Source organism: Psittacula echo, assembly GCF_963264785.1.
Source record: "Psittacula echo genome assembly, chromosome: 1".
NCBI lineage: Eukaryota > Metazoa > Chordata > Aves > Psittaciformes > Psittacidae > Psittacula > Psittacula echo.
Window position 1 is genome coordinate 40799981 of NC_137735.1, and position 20143 is coordinate 40820123.

The 20143-nt window shown below is 37.6% G+C and overlaps 1 protein-coding gene across 1 annotated transcript in view; it reads right to left on the reverse strand.

Moving 5' to 3' along the window:
- GALNTL6 (polypeptide N-acetylgalactosaminyltransferase like 6) overlaps positions 1-20143 on the reverse strand; it is a gene marked incomplete at its 5' end in the record, with an annotated part of 488304 nt that overhangs the window by 313651 nt on the left and 154510 nt on the right. The window contains one exon of the mRNA XM_080614349.1: positions 1406-1514. Within this exon, the coding sequence (XP_080470475.1) occupies positions 1406-1514 (109 nt within the window). The remainder of the gene's footprint in view (positions 1-1405; positions 1515-20143) is intronic.

Here is a 20143-nt window from a genome sequence, read left to right on the forward strand (position 1 = left end):
TTGCCAAAGCGTCAGTGCACATCTCTCAAAAAGGTGCATTCTGACATTCGCTACATATGTGCATGCTTATACAGACATGCTGCTTCTATTTTGTATATTCTGTCTTAGATATTTGTCATTTTACACTTAACAATTTGGAACACAATTAACATTGATCTGACAACTCTTACAATGCCTACAATAACTTAATCCTCCTTCCCACCTTTTTCCCTCCTAAGATCATGTAGGAAGGAAGGATAATTTTTTAGTTAGTGATGGCCTGGGTTCAGCTGTAGTAGTCATTTTTTCTCCTTAGTAGGTGGTACAGTGCAGTGTTTTTTACTTTAGCCTGAGAACAACGCTGATAACACACCGATGTTCAGAGTTATTGGCTGGGCTTAAACCATGACAGTGATCAAAAAGATTCAAGAGAAAGGAAAAAATGGTTTATAAAATTAACCTATACTTGCAGTATTTTACTGGTTCAGGCTACTGGAAAAGCAAGTACTTACTAAGTCTTATGAATCTGTCAACTGGATTCAGTTATAGAGGCATTTTGGGGGTGGTGTTGGCTGTCTTCTGACAGTGGGATCAAGACAGGATAATTTATTTTAGAATAGTAGATTGGCTTTTGTAAAATAATGACTTTCAGACACTGATTAAGGTACAATTTAGATGCTGTTTCCTTTCTTTCCTTTTAATTTAATTAATCTCTTGCCGAATAATTGTAATTTATATTATAAAAGAAAAATTCAAATCTGAACATGTTCTGATGACAGAAAGAACATAAACCTTTGTTTGCACATATGGCATACAGCACAAGAAGGTACATTAAAATTACATTACTCGCTGTAACAAAGTGCCCTTCAGTGTATCTACAAATAGAATTTGCTCTCATTTTCAAATAATTTTAGACTGTCAGAATGAAGTGGCTTTAGCAAAACTAAAGGATTTGGGCTTGATAATGGTGAAAAGGGTCAAAATTTGTTTCTAACATAACCTTGGATGTTCTTGGCAGTTATAGGCACTGGATTCAGGTTTTATCCAGTGATTTAAGGACAACTCGGCTTCAGCTGTGACATACGTCCCTTTGGAAACAGACACTTCTGCTTATATTTGGTCACAGTATAACAACTGATTTCAACATGAAAAATATTGTTGTAATAATATTTTTGCCCATTTCCTTGCAAAATCATGACATAGCTATTAGCATGAAACACATTCTTTTTATTTTCACTTGCCTATTTTCAGAGATAAAGTATTTGTGGTTGGTTTGACCCCTCAGTTAAAGACATCATGTCCTTGCGACATGCTGCAATCAAAAAAAGGCTGTTAAGAATGCCTTTTTAGCTGACTTAAAAGAATAAAGAACCATACTGAGAAAGAATGAATAAACCACTTAAATTTGCTCTGAATTTATGTATACCTGAACGCATAGCATCTTTTTGAATGCTTTCATAATCATGCCAGTCCTTCCTTTTCAAGCCATCAGTCCAGATAAAGAGCTGTCCAACTCCGAGCCCCAATGGAATTGTCTATAAAGATAGAAAACAAACAAATAAATGTATACATGCTTATATATTTGCATTATTACAGAAGAATACTTATGACACAAGTAAATAAAACGTTCAGTTTATCCAGTGCAAATATTGAAACTTTACTGTGAGAAATGAAGCTATTTTCCTAAATAGTGTGAGAAAACCACAGATTAGTTCTTGACAAACAATTAATCAAAATATATCAAAAAATTCATGCTTAACACTTCTCTTTCCAGCAGTGTCCTGCTATGACTGTTTGGCAAGAAGCTCACAGATGTTAAATAGGCCACTAAATAAGTTTTGTGTGTTTGGTTTTGGGGTTTTTTTGTTGCTTTTATAGCTAAAGATGAGTTATTGTTATTCATATAACGGCAAGCTCACTGCATCAGAGACAAAGACTAAAGAGACCCTCAGAGCACTCTCATATCCTGTAAATCTTTCTTCGTCATAAGAGATAAGGGGAAAAAAGCAAACAAACCCATCCTACCTAAAAAATACCCAGCAAACAAACCCCATGCAACATGCAGTTGGTACATTGACTTCTCCTTTCAAAACTCCCAATTCTTGTGTAAAGCTAAGAACTGCTTTTCACTTCTAATCAAATTTATCTTTCCTTTAGCTTTCCTTTTTTCTTTCTGCAAAATGCTGGTATTTTTGAAAAATAAATTAGAAAAGCACCATCAGAAGTATATTTGCAGTACAAAATTTAGATCCATAGGAAGTAGTACAAAGCTGCAGAATGTTTCAAGTTAGCCATTTTCTAAATGCTTAATCTACAAAAGATGCATGAAGAAGTGGAGAGAATTTTATCAAGCAAAGGTGATCTACCATATATGTGCTGAAGTAAGTAAAGAAGCGATTCATTGCTGCTTAGGAGTAACATGAAAACTCTAGTTCTGTTAATTCTAGGTTTGAACTAGTAAATTGCTCAGAACGGAACGCATATGTACAATGCATGTTATAATATTGTTGTCAAAGTGTATACGACAACACACTTGAAAAGCAGTTCCAGGGAAGCAACATTTGATCAGCCTTCTAGGAAAACTGAAAGCCCCCTAATAACCTTACGCATATGTAAGAGTGATGCTTTGAACTTTATGTGCAAAGTGTGTAAGCCTAACAAATACTGGACTCACTCATTTTCTTTCATCGACTTTGCACAAAACAGGATGATACTTGATGGCTTCAAGTGAAGTTGTCCAATTATTTTCAGTTCGGGTTTCTCTTTTTAAGACAAATAAATGTTTGACAAGGTACATGATATGGGTCTGGAAGGTAAGCCATCCTTAACACTGGGGTTTGAAGGCTTTCAGAGTTGTAAGCAGGAAGTGAGGAATGCCAGGTGTGGCTGGTTACCTTCAAGCAAAGGGTACAAGTAATCCTTTGGATCAGTTGATATTTCTGGGAATGTTGGATTTTCAGAACAAAGTGCTGTGAGCTTAGTGCTCTCCAATAAATCCCTGAGTTACTGAGAAAAATTCACCACATTTGGCCAGCATGACCCACTTTCTTTAGTTTTAATATTAAAGGTACTAATGTTACATATCACCAAAATGCGATCCAGCCTGTGCTTATTCCTCTATTACAAATTCTGCAGACATACTCCAAGACAACACTGCTGTCTTGTTTTAATATAATACAGTTCAGAGGTTCACGCATGGAAGAACTGAAGAAGAGCTAAAGATACCCTGATACAACTATTCTATGTTATCAAAATATCTAACCTTCCACATCCTTGAAATGAACTCATTAATGCCAATAATTCTTGAGTTCAAATAATGCTAATATTCTAATAGTAATATGAAATTGGTTGTTTCTTAAAGTCAGAAGCATAAGGTACAACACAGGCTGCCAGTGGTAACCATGATTTTTGAAACCAAATTCCTAAAATCATCCACTCTGAAGCTTTAACTGGTTCTCTAAAATTCAGCTCCAGATAGGCTTCAATTAAACTTCTATCACTTGTCAATATGGATACAGCTGGTATGAATCACTTGGTCTCAAAAATTCGAGACTGTTAAAACTATCCTATCAAGAGTAGGATAAACTTTACTTTTGTGACCCTTTATTCCTGTGCTGGCTTTTTTCTCTAAAAATAGTGATGCAAATGGCAAGTTTGCAGCACATTGAAAGAAAGCCGAGTAGTGGAGTTTACAGCTGGTTTTCTGTTGCCTATTTGCATTTTGATGCCATTAGTCTTAAAAAATATTAATTACTTGTAGTTACTTTACCTGATAACATTTACAAGTCTAATGTACCAGGGGGCTCTCTTGCAAGCGTAATATAATTAAATAAATACATCCACCAAAATTAATCTAGCAAAACGATAAATATAAATCCAAATATCATGCGATACACAAAAAGATAACTGAAGCCTTGCTGTGGATGATATGTTGGATAGGTTACATTGCCCTAAGAGGAAATCCAAAACTAACAAATCCAAAAAACATAATTTTGGAGCCCTCATAAGTCCCTGTTTAGCGACTAAAAGTTTTGTTTAGATTGTTTTGGGTTAGTTTATTTTCTTAAATACATCCCTTACCTCTCTCCCATCAAAATATATACTGTTAAGAGCAATCAATACCATGGTGATCCTTCAGCTCTAACATGTTTTCAGTATAGGGGGAATGAAATACAATGCCCTCTCAAAGTGGCTTCCCAAGTGTGGTGTGGGGAATGCATATTGTGGCCCTTAGAAGGACTGAACTTATGAAATTCACCCTGTGTACACACTAGTTTTAGTTCTGCAGTGAGCATGAAACAGGGTTCATGAAGGGATTAAGAGTTCCAAAGCTATACTCTCTGGAAAGAGCAAGAGGTTTTGCAGTGAAACTTCTACAGCTCTGAAGAAATCAGAAGTGCCTTGTCGTGGTTTAAGCCCAGGCCGTAAATCAGAACCACGCAGTCTACTTCCCCACCCACCTTTCTTCCCTCCGCTCCTGGAGGGACGGGGATGAGAATCGAAAAAATGCAACTCCCATGGGTTGAGATAAGAACAGTTTAGTAACTAAGGTATAACACAAATCACTACTGCTACCATCAATAATAATAATGATAAAGGAAATAACAAGGAAGAGAATACAACTGCTCACCAACCAGTACCTCACCCCCACCCTGCAGCGATCCAGCCCTTCCGGGAACTCTCCGTTCTACATCCTGGGCATGACGTGCTGTGGTATGGAATATCTCTTTGGCTAGTTTGGGTCAGGTGTCCTGTCCCTGCTTTCCTCCTGGCTTCTCCTCCTCCTTGGCAGAGCATGAGACTCACAAAGTCCTTGGTCAGGGTAAACATTCTGACCAGTAACTGAAAACATCGGCTTTATCAGTATTACTCCCAGGCCGAAAGTCAAAACCACAGCGCTGCACCAGCTACTAAGGAGAAAAACTGACTGCTGCTGCTGAACCCAGGACAGTATTCAGTCCCTCAGCTAAGTATCTCCTTTGTCAGCAACTGAAGGATCTTTTTTATTTTTTTTTTCCCCAGTTTTTTGATGTTACTCTATTGCTTAACAAGATACAAAAGCACCTGGGAAAACTGGTTCCTCCAGTTCACTTTTGCCTAAGGGTAAATAAATTGCATTTCGAAACACAGTTTCTGGAATGTTTTAAAAAATGTTTAAAGGCTACATGGTAAAACTCTATGCTCACATACCTCCCCCTTCCAGGTGACAATGACTGGAAAAGCTCCCATTCCTAAAGCATTCCTAGCTGGCAAGTAAGCAAAGAAGCTTAAATAAATAAATAAATTTATAAATGTACATCTTATTCTAGCCTTGCCTTCTCCCTACATACTCTCTACTCTTCTTTATCTGCTCTGTTTTGGATATATTGATAAATTACATCATTTTATGTCAAACTAGAACAAACTCCGATTTTGTTATATACAGGCTATGATCATCTGTAATGGCTAGATAATAATAACCAATATAGTGTTGCTAGCTGTAAGTACACACAAGAAAGCCCAGAAACCACATCCCAACCTCTACGGTCAATCTCAGAAAGACAAATTCTGAGTAGGTGAATAGGAAGTCACTTCACAAGATCAAATGTGCTAACAGATTCTGATTCTGAATTCTTGCTAATCACACACTTAACCATAAGCTGATGGGCTAAACTGAAATAAAATTAATCACACTGCATTAGTAGAAATGCAAAGAAAGCAACAAGAGGAATTCTTCATTTTAAAGGTAACGTATGAGCAGCCAGACCAAAAATGATTAATTTTATGCTACCTTATGACTTCAGCACAAAATTTGGTTTAGACATTTAAACAAATACTCAAATAAGCTTGGTTCCAGACCATAAAAGAAAAATTTATCAAGGATTATTAATTTGTGGCTAAGGAAATTACTGAGCCATAGGATATGGGAGACAAAGTATTATGGAGAATACGTGTTTGCCATTTGCACGTTCTGGGTTCTCTCATATTTAAATAGCAGCAACACTGCAACACTGGTGTAAAGTGTTGGTTCTACACACGCCTGTAATTGCAAGAAGAACAGTACTCTTTTGGGTATATATGAAGGCCTTAAGAAATGAGAAGTATGACTGGAGAATGTTATGGTTCCTCCCAACAAATGTAGTAGAGCTTCTTTCCAGTGGAAACCAAAGTATGAGAAAGGAGAAGGCACAGGCACCCCTAACTCCCCCAGGCACCTCACCCTAACATGTAAACACCGTTTATATGTATACTTTAGTGATATATAAATATGCAGAAATGAGAAACCAGCACAGCTGATTAGCTGAAACATACTCAGGGTTTTCCCCTCCAAAACATATCTGTAAGTCACCCACAAAATTGTGAGGTTTGCCTTTACAGCCTGTAGCCTCTGGAAGTCAAGAACTACTTTTATCATTGCAACACTATTATAACAGCAAATATCACTCTGCATACAGACAGCTGGAATCTGACTGGCTGTCAAAAAAATCCTACAACAATTTATCATCCAGCCATTTGTTACATGTAGTATGCAGCTGTGAGTTGAACATTTTTAAGTGTTTCAGTCCAAAAGGGATTAGCCAGCTACAGCAACATTACATACAGCATCTGCCTTACTATTTCATTTTTACATTAACCTCAAACCTTTTGGGACGCAAGACTGATACAGCACTACACAGACTCTGAAGCCCCTTCTCCTCCAGAGAAGACTCAACATCTGGTTCAATTACAGAGAATATGATAAGCCTCCAAAACACTGCAATCATCAAAAACTCACTCACAGACTATTAGATCCCTCAGAAGGAAAAATAACCCACCCTCTTCTCTGTTTTGACATTTGAAAGCTTGAACTCAGAAACAAGTGCCTTCATTGAATAACTCATTTATTTTTAATTTCACTCTGCAGAGGCAGACAATTAGAAGGGACTCAGGCAAAGGAAGATGCTATATCAATGGAAATGCACCTTTCTAAAAAGAAGAGATAATTACAGATTCGCTTTTAGCCTGAGGTTACTAAACACCAGCATACAATCAGATACTGCATTAACAAAACATATGCTGATCAGCATAATCACTTCCAATTGTTTAATTTATTTTAGGAAATAATCTTGCCTAGAACATAAGCACTTGATCCTGCTCAGAAAAAGATGCACATGGGAAAGAAAGGTGGTACTGACATTAGACACCTTCAGGGATGTTTCAAGAGAAACATGGAGACAACCACTGTTTGATTCTCCCTTGTTCTTGAAGTAAAAGATTCTGTATAGCATTTGTAAAGTGTTGTGTAAAACAGATAATCCACTGTTTTGCTTGCATCCTCCTAAAACAGATAGGTTTCGAGACTAAGCTCTGACCAACTACTCTGATCCAAGATGACAATAATAATAATAACAAACAAACTCAGAACCCACTGATCAATTGAATTCATTCCTTTATCAGATTATAATTGATGAGCATTTTTCAAAGAGTGGTGCCATCAGATATATCACCATAAGTTTATTATAAATCAGCTGCAAAATCACAATATGTGCATTTCCCAGATTTCGGTTCCAATATTATCACAAGCATAGGAAGACAGACTTTCTCATAAAGCTTTTCCCAAGAGTTGCAATGATCATGAAAACTACTCATTTTGAAAGATTTTCCCTCTTTCTGTTTATGCGGAATTTTACACAAGACCATCAAAGTGAGATAATAGCACTACAGTATCCAAATCTAAACTTGAAGTGCTCTCCCACTTACACAAACACAAGAAAAATCCATTCTGGCGCAGTGACTGGCTGACGATACTAGAGATGAAAACCAAAATATTATTTCCCCTAAAGGTGTGCTTGATATAAGGCAGTCTGACCTACAGAAAATGGATAAAATCCAAACATCATACTATCAAATCTTTATGCCTTTATGCTTAAGCTTTGGATGTCATTTGGGTAGCTTTTCTTTCTTGTATCTCTTTAATGTTAGACTAAAAACCAGAAAAGGTCTTATGTCTGAACTGCCAATGCAACTGAGATCTCCGTATAAGTATTATGCAGAGCAAATAGGTACAATACAGTCCTTAGGGACCTGTGAACTTTCCATCACCATAAAATCACGCATAGCAATTTGGATCCACCACGATCTTTCCCAAAAATACCAGGAGCAGGCACAGACTGAAAATAACAGCTGACAGTTTTGAACCCTCATGCTACTTGTTTCACAGGATCCTTCTCTGGGATGCTGCCCACTAGGAGAGGAGCAGTGGCTGCAGTGAGTGCAGGGGCAGATTGATGCGGGTGGACAGTGGCTGCCCTGGCCACCAGGGCACCTACCTCTCAATGCCATTCAGTCTGTCCTGCACCACTGCTTGTTAGCCACTGCCTGCCAAAACTGCTGGCCATCAGAGTGGCACTTGAGGGACGTACAAGAGATGATCAGGAAGAACGGGAGAGACAAGAGTGCCAAAGCAATGTCTGGGGGACCTTGTCCTACAGTGCCACCCTCCCATGTAGTTTAAAGAAATAACTGCTGTAGATATGGATATCCTCGTTAGGTTGGAAAACACGGAAGATGAAGCAAAAGTTGTTTGGTAAAATAAAGAGAACTACTATCTGCTATCAAGAGAAGGTGGTAAAGGCTCTAAAGCTCAGAATCTTTCTAAAAGAATAAAAAAATAGAATACATTCAGATATAACCACTGCCTTTTAATTATATTTTTAAGCAACTTTAGAACATTTTTAAAAATACAAACCTGAACTGTTTTCTAAACCCTTGGCTTGAAGCAATATAATAGAGAGTTGAGGACATGATGAATTTCTGCATATGCTCAGACTTCTTCTGCCATTTATTTGTTATGCCAGAGCAAATAAGTGTTCATTGCTCTGACATTTACATTAGTAGAAATAATTAGCCCAGCACATCAAAAAAAGGACAGCACTTGATTTAGTCTGCGACATCTGAGTGACTCAAGGTTATTTCATATTTGAAACACATCAGACTTTCTGTGCTTTTAGTTTCTAGAATATCATAGACAACCCAGTAGCAGTGTGTCATCAATTCCAAATTAAAGCTTTTAATAATGTTATTTAGAAAATGCCAAGCTCCCAAAGCATTTAATTACTAAGATTTTAATAGGTATAAAAGCTGTTATTGCTGCACTACAACTATATTGTTAAAGTCACAAATCTGTAGAAAAAAAACTAAGTTAAAATATGAGTTTTAAAAACATTGCAATTTCCTATCGACCCAGTGTATGAGTGCTGGAGCACTGGGTGAATATAAACTCTCTAAGGATGCATTTGCATGCTGAGAAGTTGTGATTTATCATGTCAAATTATGGAAGATTACAGCTGTGTAATAATATACATTGGTACAAGAAGACTAACAGCTTCTTTAACTCAGATACTGTCTTGCATCCATCATTCATAGATTAAGAGCTTGCAGTATGCGCTGCCATTCAGGATGCAGAATTTTAAACACATGTATTTTACAAGTTATGAGGAAAAGGATTCACAGACTCCTACTATGTTGACTATATCAGGTGATATCCCAAGGGAAGCTCTGTGCTTCGCAACTCTGGTGTATTTTGAAACTATCCTCAGAAAATTATTTCTCGTTCCTTTAACATCACACATTTCCAGCACATCCATTATCACCACAGTGAAAGAACCAGGGTAATTTCAGTTAGTTTGTCATATGAACAATGAGTTACATGTTGGCATCTCTAGTTACTATAAAACAAAAGTAACCAAAAAGTTGACATTTGTATTTCCTGACTTTTAAGAATGACTCAGGTAACGCAGGAAATCCCCAAAAGAATACAGGGGAGTGGGACAGAATAGCACCATGTTTCTATCCTGGGCACATCACAGTATGTCTAAACGTATTTTTCTGTATTCCAGTCACGGCCCATTGCCTATTGCCGTTTTCCCTCAGCACTACTAGAAAGGTCTGGCTCTGTCTTCTTTACTCCCCACAGACAGATATTTATATTCACTGGTATGATGGCTATAAACACCTTGTATTTTTAAGGCTAAACAGGCCCATTTCCCTCAGCTTTTCCCCAAAAGACAGATGCACCAGTCTCTTTGGAGGAGGAGAAGAGTAATACTAGTTCCACAGATAGGGGATAAAATTCCAGAGGAATTGAGACCTGTTGACCTGAAACACCAAGAATTGCCGAAGGTGACCTATGAAGTCTGGCAGTGAACCTTGGCTTCCTAAATGTCACAATTTCAACTGACTGTAGGACAGGAGATAGGGTCTAGTCTGAAGTGGTAACAAAAAGATTCCTCAGAGTGAGCAACTCCCATCTCTTTCTGCCTGCTTGTGTAAACTGATGACATTTCCTCAATAACTAAAACACCTAAACCAATCTTTTCTTTATGTTTTATTTTCATTTGTCCTACTTGCAACTTGGTGAAAAGAAACTCAAGAAACATTGTAAGAGAAAAGGCAGACACAGAAACTAACTTTAGCCAAACTTTTTACATGCTTTAGCTCTAAATATGAAAAATTGCTATGAAAAAATAGTTTCTGTACTAATGAGAGCGTATTCTGTATTTTTGACTGCAGTATAAGGTAAAACTTCATTTGGCCTCTTAGAATATTTGTAAAAGCTAAGAGCCTTTTATGAATAGATTTTTTAATTGATATAGTAGAAAGGTAATAGATTTTTTAATGATGGTTTTAACGAGCTTTAAATTCTAATCTCTGCAGATAAATTACCACACTATGAAACAGCCTCCGCATACAGGTGAAATACAGTAACTGAATATTTTTACAAATAGCAGAAGAAAAATACTGATTTATTTAAACAGTATTTCTGAAGTTCTTTGCTGATCAATGCCACAACAGAATTCATGTTCCAAATGCACTGATTTGCAGAATACTCAAGTTTTTGGCAATGCCAATATGGAGGAGGAAAACAGTTTACCATCTTGCTGAGCACCCCATAGTCCTATCTTGTTTACAAATACTCCAGATTATCTATATTAAAAAGCAATCCTTTATGCAAAACAAAACAAAAAACTAATGTAATGCCTTTACTATTAGAAATCTCTTTCCTGCAAAAACATCCATCACTTCAAGAACTGGTATTAAAGCACACCAATTAAATGCATCACTAATACCCAATTTTGGAATTTGCAGGTTAGATTACATTGGATTAAAGAAAACATTGTTTAATTAACTAAAGTAATAAACCCACATTGCTAAAGAATTATTACCTTGCACTTTAAAGAAGACCCTGAACCAAACTAATCTGCCCAAATGCAAGTGCAAACCCTCATCAGGAGGCTTTAGATACTGCAGTGTATGTATCATTACTCAATCTCTCAATTCTTTGCTTATGTGGGCATTCAATAGTAATTCCCATTCCCTAAGAGATTTTCAAACAAACTCCACAGACTGCTGTAGAAAGAAAGCCAATTAAATGTAACTGACAGGTTTATATTCTTGTCCAGCTTTCTTAAGAAAATATGAAGCTGACAAGAAGGCCTCTTCCAAGGTCCTTGATTTTTTTTTGGTCTCAACATGCTTTCTGACGGTGACTTAACTCCATGCTCATTCCGTTCTCAGCCTCATACTCATTCCCACAATAATTTCTTTCCTTTCTTCTGAGTGTGGTTAAGTCAAGCTATTCCCACACAAATTCCCTTTCAGAGGTGAATCTCTAAAAATAAACTGAGAGAGATTTGACAAAATAACATTGTTTAGTATATTCCTTTCATGTAAGAAAGGTTTTCACTCTTGCTTTCTACCAACAGGACAACACCACACAATGAATGCCTTAAAATACTAAAATAGAGAAGAATTTGCTCTCCTGAATCCATTTAATTGCAAGAACAGGTTAATTAATACTGAAGGAGTTCTGACTAATCTTAATACTAAGATATTATGGTAGCTCCTGTTGCTGACCTGTCATACCCATTTTTGTTGAAACACCAGAAATAAATTCAATACTACAGAAAGTTTTAAGCCATGTTTTATTGTGTGAAATTCAACAATCAGTCTCAGAATCATAAAAATGTATCTGGAATGTCTTTTGAAACATAATCTTGCCCCAATTCAAATCAGGAGTGGGTATGCTTAAATTACTTCCCTGAAGTATCTACCTAATCTGCCCTTGCAAACCTCCAATAGCAGAGACTGCACAATCTCTCAAGGCAATCTACTTCAATACGTCATTATCCTTGTAATTAGAAAACTTCCCCTTTCATCTAACCTGCATTACTTGCTGCAATTTAAGCCTTTTATTTCTTTGTTCTTTTCACCAGGGAAAGGAATAACGCATTTCCTTTCCAGCAGCTATATTTCATGGACATAGAATCATAGAATCATAGAATAGTTAGGGTTGGAAAGGACCTGAAAATTATTCTCTCCTCTAGACTAAATGCTCTTAGTTTTTCAGTTTCTTCTCAGCTCTTGTTGCTGACCCTGCGATTATATGAAACTTTGAAGAGAACAGTATTGCTTTGTTAGTAATTGGATAAGACTAAGAATAGCAAATACAAATTGCTTATTAAAAAAACCCAAACAAACCAACAAGAAACATTAATACTAACTGGACAAAGAACTAAATACGTCAAGGTGACCAGTCCCTGAAGATAAGAAAAATTATTTATTGTAATATGTTTTTCCCTCTCTGACAATGTAATAACATACCCATGTTGTGCATTCATATACTTCATACTTTCAACCCAACCTCATCCTAAGAATTCTCTTAAAGTGGACAAGTGACTGAAATGTTTATGCATAATTAAGGCAGTGAAGATTAAATTACACCACAAACCTGAAAAGCTACTAATCAATGAGATTCTTACACTTAAAATTACCAAACTACTAGGAATGATGATCTACCAGGTTTTGTACTTCTGCTTGTACAGGTGAATGAATGCTGATTTTTCCCCTGGCAGTGAGACCATATTTAAAGAATTCAGTTATGCACAGAAACTCTTCCCCAGGTGGGAAAATAGCAGCAAGAGTGGAAGGACGGAAGACTTACGAGAGGTTTTAATGAACTATTTCAAATTCCAACAATGACCTCATTTCTTTCCTCCGAATGAAAATCTTTGAAATTGGACAAACAGGTGATCTTTTCTGCCTAATGCCATTTAAGCTAACCTTTCCATTTTATGCCAATAGTTTTCAATTATAAAACCAATCACACTATATTTCACTAAACAGAGTACTGTGATTAGTTAAATCTATTTTTATCAACAGCCTGAATGTGAATAGCATATTAAAGTAAGGTGAACAGCTTTGATTGATGCACAGAGTTTTGATTTCTAATTCCTTGTCTCCCACTCTTTTGGTAGGACTTGAAGGTTACACATCATTGAACAGGGTAAGCTACTGCAACTCAAATGTAGCTTCAAAGATTTGACCTTCGGTTTTTCTCAGACTTTTTTCTCCCGTGTAGTATATAGACACCAAATTGATAGGTCTGGAGCTATGTGGAAAGTTATTAAAAATAAAATCCTTATTTAAAATAAAAAAACCCCCAAAACTCAGGACTGACATTAAAATTAATTACCACAGTTCTTTCTGGAGAAGAATCTATACCCACCCACCTTTGCTACATACCTTTTATAGATTTTGTAAAAGTCTTTAAAATGCAAGATAATAATTCTTCTCTAGTGTGTGTTCATTATTTGAGCTAATTAAAGATGCCATTTAGTCTTCTAAGAACTAGAACCCATGTCCAGAGCTAGGTATTTAAATTTGTGTTTACTTATATTAATATAAGCAGCCTAATTTTCATAGGCTCCTACTGATATCAGCATTTAAGTCTGAGAATGTTAATGTTACTTACTATATCTTAGCATCTTGTACTTGAGACCCTGCTGTGGCATTGCACTGTAGAATTCACAAAAAGACTGTGCTCAATAGCCAACTAAGTTCTGCAAAGAAACCATGGCAGGCAGAGAAATGATAATGCAATTTCCACAGCCTCCCCCCTGGAAAAGGTGCTAGAGCATGGTCTTACAGACCATTTTCATAACCCCCTCCTCTGAGGGCAGGTTTTCTAGTAAACTCAAGACAACAGCTCGCCCTGCCAGCCTCCTGCTGGGTCACAGCTGCAGTACCGGTTAGCCCCAGCCCTTGCAGAGGCTTTTATCCCAGCAGGCTCACATCTTCCTACAGGTTAGCTCTCACCAGGCCTTCTGGCTGAGGACTTAGGAGAGTCTCTGTTCTGCCTTTTCTAAGTCTGTATGCATAAACATAAAACACTCTTATTCCCTCTGTGCTACCTTGGCTGAACTCAGTATCCTTATATTCCCCAGCAGATCTGATATACAGCTACGCTTCAGTGGCTCTAAGGCAAACTCTAGGGCTCCCTTAAAGGCCAATTCTCTCTACGACCAGGCTTATTACTATCATGTAGACACAGAAAAAAAAATATATTATCTCAGCTAGCACCATGAAGTAGCTGTTCATTTAAAACTGACTTTTTACTGATGACTGTTACAATTACAGGGATTAATATTATTAGTCCCCTTTTTCTCTTAGCTGGATATTTCCATACTCAAAAAACCTGAACTTTAAAATGTCTTGGGTCTGGGGAAGAGTCAAAAAGGAAACACATTAAGTTGTCAGTTTAATATATATTAGATTCCATGGCGACATTAAATTTCTCTTTTTTCCATGAATATTAAACATTAATGAGGTCTCAGGTACAAAGACATTAAAGTGAAACATCAGAGAGCTATCACTTAGCTCATATACAGAGAAAGAAAGTTCACAAGGGAAGCTAATAAAGGTCAAACCCACAGAACTACCATAAAACCAGAATATACAACAGAGAGACTCAAGTAAACCTGCTTTCAAAAGGGCTATTAAGAAATATATACACATTTCCACAAGCAGAATTTTCATGCAAAACACAAAGAAATGGAAAGTAATTAAATACATGAATCCTATTCATGTATGTATTCCTAAAAAAGAAATGCTCGAACTGAGAGCCTACAGACATCTCTTGAGTAACTTGTGAACAACATGTAGAGGAGGCTAACAAACCTTAAAATGAAGAATTCATTGCACAAACAAAATCGTAGTAACAGCTGCATCCTGATGTACCTTGTCCCTCCTATATCTCTAGTCCTGGAGACTTCCATGCCTACAGGTTTAAACATAATAATTCAAAAACCCAAGCACATAGTGACTACACATAAAGACAACAAGGTAATATGCACTACTTGCATGCCAGCATACCCAAAATACAAGGAAAGAAATATGTAAGGATGAATACGAAAGCAAAAGATCATAGGCCAACCAAGTGACAGTTTATTTTCATGTATTTGTAATTGATTTTTCTCCCTCTACCATTTTATTCATACATACAACACCTCCCTACAGATATAAAACCAGATATTCCTTTTCTCCACTCCTGAAGATAAAAAATTCTTGTTACAAAATGAAAACCTACCTGGGAGACATTCAGTATTTGGAGGCATAGTCTAGCACATCTGACAGAAATATAGTGAGGCAAAATTCTCTACCAGATGTTCTTTAGGTAAAACCCAAACCCGAAAGTCATAGATCTTTCTAACTTTACATAGAAATTACAATTGTGTACCTTCAGTCAATTGTGTATCCAGGCTGTATTTAAAAATGAATTTCTGTAAAATCAGAGTTACTATGGTGCATATGATGGCTAGCATAGCATATTCTGAATACATAGCATCCATTTAACTGGAATATTTTCACTTCTAAACGTCATATTATCACTCTGATATACAATGGCTTTGCACACATGCCATAAATGAAATATTAACAGATCAATAGTAATTTGTAAATTATTTCCGAATTATATTTAAATATACTTTAAGCTGCTTTTATTATATTACATCATCTGTCACCACATTAACAGTAACCAATACATGAGACTTCATAAGAGATATATCAATATCTGCACCATTAGATCTTGGATAAAGCCACCTGAAGAATCCTGTCATTCACATAAAGCTGATCACAAACCCTAAATGAGGCAAACCCCTGCGAGTTTTCTACTCCAAGTCATTTTCTAAGCAGCAAAATCTGAGCCCCCAGAAACACCTTTGCATAGTCATGTGCATCCCTGAGTTTAAAAAAGTGAAGCCCATTAATCCTCTATTTGCAGGGGAATTATCAAATCCAGTCAGGGTGAAGGAGTTACGCTCAAAGCTGGGCTCAGTATGAACAATGTTAACAGAAGTAAAACAAAAGGATATGGTTTTGTTACTGAAATGAACACCCATATTGCACTCATGCTAACTGCAAAACTAGTGAATAAAAGATTTCTTTTTTGTTTTTTAATGGAATTTCAGAGTGCAAGTAAATCTTATTAAGCTTTTCCCATGGACACATTTTCAGCAACAGTATCAAGAACAGTTGTAATTAAAGCTTTACTATAGATCCTTCACTATGACAGTGTCTCACATCCCTAGTAATCACAAGACTACTGTGCTCAGCAACAAAACCTAGTTTTCAGTTTGTCTTCAAACAGGATATCGGACACTATCCTTAAAATCACAAGTAACTTTAGCTCCCTGATTTTTCTTGTAATTGGTCTGTAAATTTCTTAAGAAACAAATTTTTTCATAGATACCTTTGTTCATTAAGCATACTTGTTGGGTTTTATACAACTAGACCCACGCATTTCTGCCCCCCCAGCACCTCTTTATTTCACTCACACAGGCATGGCACTGATAACACAGCTTGTGACACCAAACTGCAATAGCACATTGGCTCATGTCCTTCTGCCCTTCCTGGAGAATATGTGCATGATACAGCATATTGTCAGGTCTTTATTTCACTAATTACCTGTATCAAGCCCATATTGTACATACAAATCCTACAGAAACTATATATATCTCTCGAGTATTGCAACATCTCTCCCATAATATGTCCTGACTTGGAGAACTGACTCCATCACACCTCCCTGCATGCAAACATGCACCAGACATGTACCCACGGTTTCATTTTCATCAGCTGCTCTGTATTCACTATCATTCAGTACTGATTCAATACCAGTGTAAGTCAGTACTTGTCATTCACCTACATTCAGGTATTCTTCTATGTCAGATTGTCTGTATTTAGCACCATACATAAATCTTTTATGAACAGCTCCTTTCAATGTTTCTCCCACCCAGTTTCAGTTCAACATACAGTTCGCACTATGAGTAAGAATAGTTCTTCTTAAGCTGACCTGAATAAGAAATAAGAGTTTCAAAAGAAGTTATAACCTAGTCCTTCTCATACCAGAGATGGGGAAAACCCCTTCAGGTACTGTTAACAGTTTCTTCCAAGGTGAAAAATACCACTGTTTAATCTCTAATCAATACCTATAATTGATATCTATTATCAATATCTGTAGCAAGCAAAACTTAAGCAAATCATTCAATAAGCAATTCAATGAAAGCAATTCATTCAACTCAAGACCCATTCAATTTCTGCATCAACTGGCTCTAACTTCTTTTTCATACATTAACATTTCTACATCTCTTCATAGGATGCAGTCGTCCTTTGAATCAGTGCTTCACTAACCACCAGGTGCCTGTAGCTAATACACATGTGGAAAGGGAAAACTCAGTGCAGAAAAATCTTTAAGAAGACTTTTACTGGAATTTGTATATATATATATACCTTTTTTCTTTCTGACAATGAATTAATATTATCTGAAAAAATTGTGATTATCAAAACAGAACTTAGATCATAGAATCATAGAATGGTTATGATTGGAAAAGACCTTAAGATCATCCAGTTCCAACTCCCCTGCATGGGCAGGGACGCCTCACCCTAGATCATGTTGCCCAAGGCTCTGTCCAACCTGGCCTTGAACACTGCCAGGGATGGAGCATTCACAAATTCCTTGGCCAGCCTGTTCCAGTGCCTCACCACCCTCACAGTAAAGAACTTCTTCCTTATATCCAACATAAATTGCCCCTGTTTAAGTTTGCACTCATTGCGCCTTGTCCTGTCACTACAGTCCCTGATGAAGAGTCCCTCTCCAGCATCCTTGTAGGCCCCCTTCAGATACCAGAAAGCTGCTATGAGGTCTCCACACAGCCTTCTCTTCTCCACACTGAACAGCCCCAGCTTTCTCAGCCTATCTTCATAAGGGAGGTGCTCCACCTCCCTTTTCATCCTTGTGGCCCTCCTCTGGACTTGCTCCAACAGCCCCATGTCCTTCTTATTTTGAGGACACCAGAACTGCACACAATGCTCCAAGTGAGGCTTTATGAGAGCAGAGGGGCAGCATCACTTCCTTTGACCTGATGGTCATGCTTCTTTTGATGCAACCCAGATACCAGTCCTACAATGAAAATATTCCTCATTTTCCAAAGTTCAAAAGGCATGAAAACCAGTTTTAAATATCTTTAAAAAATGCATAACTCACCAGAAAGCTGGAGATATGGATTTATATTGTTGTGGATAATGTGTATCACAGTATCACAGTATGTTAGAGATTGGAAGGGACCTCAAAAGATCATCTAGTCCAATCCCCCTGCCAGAGCAGGAACACCTAGATAAGGTTACACAGGAATGTGTCCAGGCGGGTTTTGAATGTCTCCAGAGAAGGAGACTCCACAACCTCCCTGGGCAGCCTGTTCCAGTGTTCTGTCACCCTCACTGAGAAGAAGTTTCTTCTCAAGTTTAAGTGGAACCTCTTGTGTTCCAGTTTATACCCATTACCCCTTGTCTTATCATTGTTTGCCATTGAGAAGAGCCTGGCTCCATCCTCGTGACACTCCCCCTTTATATATTTATATACACTAATAAGGTGCCCCCTCAGTCTCCTCTTCTCCAAACTATAGAGACCCAGCTCCCTCAGCCTTTCCTCATAAGGGAGATGCTCCACTCCCTTAATCATCTTTGTCGCCCTGCGCTGGACTCTCTCCAGCAGGTCCCTGTCCTTCTTGAACTGAGGGGCCCAGAACTGGACACAATATTCCAGATGCGGTCTCACCAGGGCAGAGTAGAGGGGAAGGAGGACCTCTCTCGACCTACTGACCACCCCCCTTCTAATACACCCCAGGATGCCATTGGCCTTCTTGGCCACAAGGGCACAGTGTTGGCTCATGGTCATCCTGCTGTCCACTAGGACTAGGACTAGGACAGTGTGTTGTTATATAATGCAAATTAATACTTAACATAATAATGATTGAATTAATTAATCATTACATAATGTGAAATAAGAACAGCAGGTCATCTAAAAAATCAGCTACAGCCACATCACCACTACAGGATCACCCTTGTGAACTGGAAGCCAAGAAAAGACCACAACTGAAAAATTTTCTCTAGAAAGTTGTGCTTGAAGCCTGAGAGCCATCCATCCACATGGTGATCTGCAATACAAAACCCCAAAACCCAGTACCATCCATAGCAGACCATCTGCTCAAGCTTTTGTGAAATGTTACCTAAGAAATATGCTAAGCCTGGGGTGAACTGAATCTGAGGAAAAACAGATGGAGGTCAGTTTTCTGTGGCTCATGATGAACTTGATTTTACAGTCACCTAGAGCCTTCCTCAAAGTGCCTCTGGTAAAACCACACAGACAGCTAATTTCTGGACCCAACATGAATCATTTACAAGAAAAACAACATACTGCTAAGGCCATAATGCGCTCAGTTAAATTAACGTACCTGAAAACAAATGCCATAAACGGCATCCACTCCTTGTGGAAAATACGAGGCTACAGCCATGCAATACTATCCAATAAAAATGAAGACTACACATCACAGAATATACTTACCAAAAACATATCTCAGTCATAAAAACAGAACATAAGGTAAAATAAAACCAGCAAGGGAAGGTAAAGTCATGAAGAAAAACTGCTTGCACTGAAAGTCGAATCAGTAGTGAAGAAACCCCTGTCATCTATCAAAAAGGTCTAGATAACTGAGATATTACTAAACAAGGCACTACATGAAAGCTCTAATAACTGATGTAATTCATTAATTTAAGAAGGGGAATACTCTGACAGGGCAGATTGTAGCATATTAAAGACAGTAGGATGTATCTGCGCTAGTACATTTAAAAGAGTTTGGGGGCAATTTCGAGCAAGGGAATGTGCTCTTCCTAACTGAGAACTGTTAGAACGCTCTCTGTCATGCTTTTGCCCCTTGCCAACTAGCCCACACATATTTCTGCAGTGATCATATACTGAGCATCAATTCCCATCAGGTGCTTTTCATTGAGAGATCCTGTTTTAGAGACCAGGAGC